Raw genomic sequence first — 8,887 nt, forward strand, 5'->3', positions numbered from 1 at the left:
GCTCCCATCCCCTGATCCCTCCAGTCCTAGAGGTGACGGGCCTCTGTATCCCTGCTCCCGTCCCCTGATCCCTCCAGTCCTAGAGGTGACAGGCTCTGTATCCCTGCCCCCATCCTCTGATCCCTCCAGTCCTAGAGGTGACAGGCTCTGTATCCCTGCTCCCGTCCCCTGATCCCTCCAGTCCTAGAGGTGACAGGCTCTGTATCCCTGCTCCCATCCCTTGATCCCTCCAGTCCTAGAGGTGACGGGCTCTGTGTCCCTGCTCCCATCCCCTGATCCCTCCAGTCCTAGAGGTGACGGGCTCTGTATCCCTGCTCCCGTCCCCTGATCCCTCCAGTCCTAGAGGTGACAGGCTCTGTATCCCTGCTCCCATCCCTTGATCTCTCCAGTCCTAGAGGTGACGGGTTCTGTATCCCCTCATCCTGTTGTTACCAGTGGCCTACCACACCTGAATTTAGGCACAAGCAACAAGAAACCTCCCCTGGCTGAGGGGAACTGCAAAACCCTGTGCTAGATGAAGCGGCTGAACCTCCGTGTGCTGATCCAGTCCACTCCCCGTCTCTTCCCCATTGTCCCTTACTTTTCGTAGTCCTGCCTGCAGTAGAGTTGACGCTCCCGGCTGTAGCAGGTGCCCGCCAGGGGACGCAGGCAGGGCCGCACACTTCACGCAGTCCTCGTGCCAGCTCCTCTCGTTCACGCGCAGGAGGAAGCGGTCACAGATGGGCTCCTCGCAGCCCGCGCACACCTCCCGCAGCTTGGCCTCCGACCCTGGGGCAGGGGAGGAGAAAGAAAGCATATGGTATTGTAAAGGAGACCTGCCCTTCCCATGGTCTCTACAGGTATGGTAAAGGAGACCTGCCCTTTAATCAGTATGTTAAGGGAGACCTGCCCTTCCCCTGGTCTCTAACAGGTATGGTAAAGGAGACCTGCCCTTCCCCTGGTCTCTAACAGGTATGGTAAAGGAGACCTGCCCTTCCCCTGTTCTCTATTCAGTATGTTCAAGGAGATCTGCCCTTCCCATGGTCTCTAATCGGTATATTAAGGAGACCTGCCCTTAATCAGTATGTTAAGGGAGACCTGCCCTTCCCATGGTCTCTAACAGGTATGGTAAAGGAGACCTGCCCTTTAATCAGTATGTTAAGGGAGACCTGCCCTTCCCCTGGTCTCTAACAGGTATGGTAAAGGAGACCTGCCCTTCCCCTGTTCTCTATTCAGTATGTTCAAGGAGATCTGCCCTTCCCATGGTCTCTAATCGGTATATTAAAGGAGACCTGCCCTTTAATCAGTATGTTAAAGGAGACCTGCCCTTCCCCTGGTCTCTAACAGGTATGGTAAAGGAGACCTGCCCTTCCCTGGTCTCTTATCAGTATATTAAAGGAGACCTGCCCTTTAATCAGAATGTTAAGGGAGACCTGCCCTTCCCCTGGTCTCTAACAGGTATGGTAAAGGAGACCTGCCCTTCCCTGGTCTCTTATCAGTATATTAAAGGAGACCTGCCCTTTAATCAGAATGTTAAGGGAGACCTGCCCTTCCCCTGGTCTCTAACAGGTATGGTAAAGGAGACCTGTTTTTGGATTCAGGCTGTGATCAAATATGGCAGTGGGGGGAGGGAGGGGGTGGATTTTCTAGGAGAACTGATGGCTGATGTTTCCACAACCTCCCCAGCACACACACACACCTTGGAGCCGGACAGGGCTTTGAAACTGTGCAGCTGAATGCAAGCTTGGAAGAAAAACCCCACACCACATTAAAGCCGAGCCTGCATCTGCACGATGAAGCGATAGCCGTGCCTTATCCTCCCTTATCATCTGCGGCCCTCCTTCAAAAGGTTCGGAGCGATCTCCCGCCTCATAGGGAGTGAAAGCGACCCCCCCCCCCCTCCCCAGTCAATAAATACTTCCCGAGCTGCACGGAGACGGCGCTTGTAGCCTTCCCATTGCGAGGGGGGTCTCCCCAGGACCCTCCTCTGGAGCGCTGCTCGTGCCAGTAACACAGCAACATAAGAACATGCCATACTGGGTCAGAGCCAGGGTCCATCAAGCCCAGCATCCTGCTTCCAACAGTGGCCAATCCAGGCCATAAGAACTTCTGCTTGACTGTAAGCTCTCAGGGACGGGGACAGGGCTGCTGTGTCCCTTCTCCTGCAGCCCTTCTCTGCCGGCTCCCCGCTGCCTTGCTGGGGGGGTAATGCCCACCTCCCGGGGGAGTAACCGTATTTCATGCTTCGCTATCACTTGTTCCCCTCTCTCTCCTATTATGTTGTTTTTGGGGTTTTTTTTAAATCTTATTCCTGGGTCTCCTTTCTTGTTTCTTATATTAGGCCAAATATATTTTGTCTTTGTGTCTTGTGTTTTTCATTTGGCTTGGAATAAAAGGGAGGTGCCTTTTATTATGACCAAACTCTCTGTTTATAAAAAGCTTCCCCTCTCCAGCTGTTTGTGATGCAGTCCTGCTTTGTGTGTATGAATTTGGCACCTGAATGGGGGGCTCTGATTACGATCTGATAAAATGGCTTCCTCCTAGAGTCAGTGACAGAGCCGGGGCTTAGAGCTGAGGCACAGGGAGATAAAGTGACCTCCCCTGAGGTCACACACAGAGTCAGTGACAGAGCCGGGGATTAGAGCTGAGGCACAGGGGGATAAAGAGACTCCCCCTGAGGTCACACACAGAGTCAGTGGCAGAGCCGGGGATTAGAGCTGAGGCACAGGGAGATAAAGGAACTCCCCCCCCCCCCCCAGGTCACACATAGAGAGTGGATGGCAGAGCCGGGGATTAGAGCTGAGGCACAGGAAGGTAAAAGTGACTCACCGAATCCCAGGATTGCCGGAGCCTGCTGCAGACAGGACCGAGTCTCCTCCGTCTTCATCCTCCTGGAACCCGAAATCCCAAGCCGTGCAGTCCGCCTGATGGAGGTCCGCACTCCTACGCCTGCTGGGGGGGGCGGAGAGAGAGAAAAACAAAATCCTTAAGCTCTTGTTGCAGTGAATTCAGCAGCGGCTTTGAATGAAGGAAAACTCCCTCGCCCCCCCCGGCTGCTCCCGCTGAGGTTATGGGTGGGGGGGGGGGGAGGTGGACGCCCCCTGGGACTCCCCAACCATAGGAAAATTCACCTGGTGCCCCAGAGCAGAGACCGGGCTGCCAAGACCCGGTACCAACCCGCTTCCTGTAACGGCCCCGCAGGGGACAAACACCCCCCCCCCCCACCCCCCCACATGCTTCTGTTTTGGGGAGGGCAGTGATCAGTCTCCCTCTCCCTCTCCTAGAGCCCCGCAGGGCAGCCAACTCAAGGCCTCAGGCCCCGGCCTTGTGAGGTCCCCTACAGGCCGGCCGGGGAACTGCATGGGAAGTAGCACTGGAGGGGCCCTGGCAGGGCTGGATGAGGACACAAGAGACCCCAGAGCGTTGCCCCAGAAATGGACAACTTGAAATCGAGCAGGTTTTTGGGGAGGAGAGGTGCCGCTGCGTGGCTCTCTCTCTCTCTCTCTCTCAAGCGGGCCATGCGCCGTGGCTCCCTGATGAGAGCCGGCCGGGAAAGAGGAAGAATTGTTGTTACCCTCCTCTGTTCCAGGCTTCTTGGTTGTGACCCAGCTCCTGGAAATGCCCCGCGACCCCTGCCCTCCAGATTTCGCGATGTGTGCCCTCTGGGACGGGGGGGGGGGGGGACCTCGCTTTCCAAATCTCATGGGGGGGGGGGGGGGAAACAAAACAACAACCGCCCCCAGCAAGGCAGCCGGGAGCCTGCAGAGAAGTGGGAGGGGGATCACCTGCCAGCACCGTCCCTCCAGAAACAGGTCAAGGGCAGAGAAGGTCTCCCCACCTCTCCCAACCTAGCACTGAGAGCTGCAAGCCAGGGGGGTTCAAATCCCGCTGCCACTCCTTGTGACCTTGGGCAGGTCACCTCACCCTCCATTGCCTCAGGGGCCGATGCAATACGGCGGGCGCTGTTAACCCGCAGTGGGACGCGGGTAGGAGAGGCGCTAATCAGTCCCCTAATGCAATAAGGAGATTCGCGCGTATTCAAGGCCCGTCCCACGCAGACTGAATCCAATAGCGATCGTCACCTGCAAACGCCCGCGAATGAGGGTATTAGGCATCCACTCCCGATGCAAAAAGAAAAATGCGCGCCCCTTGGGGGGGCGCCTGGAGCGCGTTAAGAGAGCGGGCGCTAGCTGTTCGGCGCCCGCTTCCTACGCGGCTCTATTGCATCGGCCCCTTAGAGTCCCATTTACATGCCTTTTTTTTTTTTATATAAAATTAAGTTCCAGTTGATTTGTATTCTTTGGGTTGTTGTTGGCTTTATAGGTTATTGCTGGGGAGCTTCCTTGCATGTGACGCTGCGGTGAGCTGCTCGGACCTTAATGCCCATGATATTGCGTTGGCGCTGGCGCTGGCAGTAATAAACTGGAAGCCAACCAAGGCACAGATAAGTGTACGTGCAATAAATATCTGTGCTCCCTGAAGCTGCGGGCTCGGTGTCTCACAAACAGGGGGGGGGGGGGGGACAGGCACAGGCGGCGTCCCCCCCCCCCCCTCGCATGAGCTGATCTGGTTCTGGTTTTTACCTCTCACCCCCAACCCCTCCCCCTGTCCCCTCTATTCCGTGCAGGGAGATAGGGGTTCAGATTCCCTCCCTGTCCTCCTATAAACCCACCGCCCCTCCTGTGCCACCCCGAGGCGGATCTGTCAGTAAAATGAAGCTGGGGAAGCTGAGGCAGGGTACAGTGGGGCCCTGGCACAGGAGCCCCTCCGGGTGAGTCTGGGGGTGGTCGTTCCTGATGGGGGGTGACTGCTTTGGTCTCTTATCCTGGTTGGGCTCTAGCTGGGCCAGTGAACTGACCCCCCCTCCTGTGGTGCTTGACCATGCGCTCTCTCCTCCTCCTCCTCTCTCCAGTCTTCCCTCCCTGTCTCACTCTCTCTTAAGGGTTGCCAGCTTCCTCCGCCTTTTCAGGCCAACCTGATCCAGTCCTGGGAATCTTATGGAAAAATCGAGGTAGAACTACAAGTCCCAGCATGCAGCGGGGGCAAGAGTAGGAAAATGGAACCAGTTAGCAGCTCCCCCCCTCTCTCTCGCCCTCCCCTCCTTCCTTCCTGTGCTGTCTCTCTCCTAGTCACAGGGGCATGGAGAGAGGTATATAATATTGGGGGGGGGGGGGGGAGAGCTACCAGACTCTGGGAGGATGGAGACATCACAATGCTGAGCCCCCCCCCTGCCTCTGTAGAAGGGGCTGCGTTATTCCGGGGATTGTGTCTCATTGTTCTGTTCACAGAGGATCCAAGCCAAATGAGCGTCATACTGCAGCGATAAGCCACCTAAGTGGATATTGCCAGAGGTTAGGCTCGTGTCCTTAATCAGGAGGTGTCCTGAATACACAGGAGGCTCTAGGAGGAATGGCGCTGGCAAAGCTGGAGGCCTGGCCTTTCGCCGGGCCCCTGGCCACAGGAAGGGGGAAAGGGGGAAAGCCATGACTGGGGAGGGGGGGGGGGCTTGAGGGAGAAGTGAATCACCCAGGGCCTTGGCTGTCCGTCTGTCCTTCCAGGATGTTCTATCCCTTACCCCCGCCTGTACCTTGCAGTTCTCCCTGTCCGTCTGTCTGCAGCCGCCCTTCCCTCCTCCCCCCACAGACTGTGCCGAGAAGCAGAGGAAGAGAGAGAATTACGGAAGGGTAAGAAGGGGGCTTTTATGCCCTACTGTGTGTCTGAGTAGGGTGTCCCCCCCCCCGCAAAAAAAAATAAAAAAATAGAGCCAATATAGGCCGAGGGCACTTCTCCCTCTACGGGGGAAGGAGAGAAGGCAAGAAGTGAGGGGGAGAGGAGAGTGAGAGGCATAATAACCACCGAAGCCATGGAGGAAGAGAGGGGGAAAAAAGCAGCGGAAAGCTCCTGGGGTCAGGGACCTCCTCTCACCTGCTGCTCGTGTCAATCCTTTCCCGTGTGTACCCCAAAATAGGACAGACAGGATGGGGGGGGGGGGGGGAGGCTGAACGCCCAGCCTGGGGAAGGAGATGGGACATAGGGGAAAGGAGTCGTCGTCGTCCCCTCCCCAGGACCAGAAGGTAGGGGGGAGGGAGAGATAAAAGGAGGGCATTCTCCCCCCTGGTGCAGATGTGCAGTGATTGGGAGGGTCCTCCTGCCCTTCTCTTCTCCCTTCCCTCCTGACTCGCCTTCTTTCTTTACCTCTTTTAACTGCTGCCTTTTAACCCTCCTCCCTTCTGTGCTGGTCCCTGTTAAGTTTCAGATTAAAAGAAATCCGCAAAACCCCCCCCAAAAACCAACAAACAAAAAACAACAACAAAAAAAACCAAACCCTTTTCCCAGCAAGAAATGTCCGTAACGAAATAAAACGAAAAAATCTGGAAGAAATGTTCTTGCTGATTATATATAAGAAAGAGCTAATTGTAGATATATTTGTGTATATATTAAAAAAAAAAAAAGCATTGTTCCACCTTCTGTCCCCCTCAGGGCACAGAAGCAAAATGCTAACGCTATGTTCATTGCAGCTTTCTAGCGCACTAGCGTTCTTGTAACGCTCCCCGTAGATTTGTTTTCTGCTGAAAGCGCTGAGTTTTTAAAAAAAAACATTTTTCATGCGAGATTTATTTGTATTTTTTTCAGCCTGTTAAATATTTCCGAGACAGGATTTAGAGGCACAGAACAGAAATCTCCGGCCCGTTTCGCCCTGGACAGAGCCAGTCCAAGGAAGGGAAACCGCGGCGGCCGTGCGCGCTGCAGGTTAGCGCGTCCCCTCCACATAGGCGACCCCATAGGAGCGATTCGTATAACCCGAATCCCGTGCGCTAACTCTCTCTATAGGGGCCGTTTCGTGCTTTGTACCTTTCTTGATATCGCTGATCAGATCAGGCTAATTCTAAAACGGGAAATTAAATTTATTAATAATAATAATTATTATATGTATTATTATTAGAAAGATCTCGTTATTATTCAAGTTAATAACAATCAAGAGATCGTTCTGTTTGCTAATATATATACACATATAAATATATAATATATAATGTAATATTTATATGTGTAATACAAATATTTGTGCCTTTAGCAATATCAAATATATTTGCAATCCAGTTTATTTGAAACTCTTAAAAGTCACCACAAAATAATGTTGGGTTTTTTTTTTTTCTTGTTTCCTCTAGCTATAGGTGTGTTTGTCAATTAATGTTCCCAGTGTGAAAAAAAAGAAGAAAGATGACAAGGAATGGACCAGCAAAGCTGAACCCGAATTGCAGAACTTTTCCTAACACACATGTAAACAACACTTAGGCACCCTGATGTATATTATATTTATAATATACATATATATATATTATATATATATATATAATGCTACTATATATTTACAATATCATATTTATAATTATACTCTATTTAATATATATAATATTCTATGTGAGTGCATGTGTGTGATATCCTATTCTATAATTTAATTTACATCAGTACAGATTTTGCAAACATCCTCTCTTTAATTAAAGAACAGAAAGCACTATAAAGAAATAATTCTAAATGCCTCCTTAAGCCCCAAACCCTCCTTTTGAAAACATCCCCTCTCTTCAGCTCTGAAATAAGGATAACAATGATAATAATAATAATAATTAATAAACGATAATAAACCACTGCTGCTTAGGGCTCCCAGGCTAAGTACGTTTTTGCCTTTCTCCCTTCCAGTGCAAGGGGGGACGGGGACCAGGAGGCTCCAGAATTGGGTACCTCAAACCCAAACCCCTTCTCCCTCTCATCACCCCCCCCCCCCCCCCCCCAATCTTGATCAATGCAGGGCGGGATTTCGGGAGCACCTGGAGGCGGTGATCCAGGGCTGGGATCCCAGTGCTGCCCCTGGAAGAGGCGCAGCACTGGGATCCTCCTCCGTGCCCTTTCCTTCTGCACCGGAGGATGGGGACGGGGGACGGGGGGGGGTTGCCCCAGTCCTGAATATTTGCATCAGCTCGAGCAGCCTCCCCTCCCCTCCTCACCGCTTCTGCATTCATCAGCCCCGCAATCCGACTGAAGTGGGACCAGAGAGATTATTGAAGAACCTACCGGTGGGGGTCCTGGGCAGTCAGGCTCCCTGCGGGCTGCTCCGGGGGCCGGCCCCGCCGCTTCACCGGGAGGCAGAGAGCTGGGGAAGGGGAGCAGCAGCTCTCCAGCCTAACTCTGGGATCCACCACCAGAGGAAGAGACCCCCTCCCCCCCCTCCACAGCTGGATCCAGGTGCTTCATCTCCCAGCCCTCCTCCTCCTCCTCCTCCTCCTCCTCCTCATCCCACCTCCCAGACAGTGAGGGACGGAGGGATGAGGGCAAAGAGAGGATGGGAGAAGAGACCAAAGAAGGAAACAGAGGAGAGAGGGAGAGGTGGTGGGGAATAGGAGAGGGTACTGAGAGGGAGAGGAGAGCGGTCCAGCTCCAGGAAGGGGCTAGATGAGGGGGGGGGGGGTCCAACAGGTCCCCCGCCCCACCCCAGGACCGCTAAGTGTGAGGGGGAGCTCTATAGGGAGGTAGCCCAGGGTCAAACCGGCGATCGGCTCAGGAAGGGCCTCCTGAACTGGATTTCGGATAAAGGCAGAGCAAGCTCTGTCCATGGAGAATGAAAACCAATTCCTGTTAAAAATGTAAAAAAAAGGTATTTAGAGCTCCGGGTTGGCTGCATGAACTGATCCTTCCTTACCGTCACCAATTAAGAAAGGATTTCGGTGCCATCCGTGGGGCGCAAACCTTAGCTAGGGAGCAGAATCATCCTAAAAAAAAAATAAATCCCTGAGACTCTGAGCCCCTGCCTTTATTTTACTGCGTTTTCTGCCACAAAAAACAAAAAACCCCCCAAAACAAAATAATAATAATAATAATAATAATATTTTTCTGCAAAAGAAAAAAAAATCCCCAC

The 8,887-nt window shown here is 53.0% G+C and overlaps 1 protein-coding gene across 1 annotated transcript in view; it reads right to left on the reverse strand.

Moving 5' to 3' along the window:
* Window positions 1-8,174, reverse strand: part of LOC115080555 (LIM homeobox transcription factor 1-beta-like) — a 33,745-nt gene extending 25,571 nt beyond the window's left edge. Inside the window, 4 exon segments of the mRNA XM_029584777.1 lie at window positions 581-651; window positions 653-768; window positions 2,809-2,931; window positions 8,047-8,174. Of these exon segments, the coding sequence (XP_029440637.1) occupies window positions 581-651; window positions 653-768; window positions 2,809-2,866 (245 nt within the window). The 5' untranslated portion in view covers window positions 2,867-2,931; window positions 8,047-8,174.
* Window positions 8,175-8,887: the final 713 nt, after the last annotated feature.

The sequence above is a fragment of the Rhinatrema bivittatum genome, chromosome 19 (genome assembly GCF_901001135.1).
Source record: "Rhinatrema bivittatum chromosome 19, aRhiBiv1.1, whole genome shotgun sequence".
In the NCBI taxonomy this organism is placed as follows: domain Eukaryota; kingdom Metazoa; phylum Chordata; class Amphibia; order Gymnophiona; family Rhinatrematidae; genus Rhinatrema; species Rhinatrema bivittatum.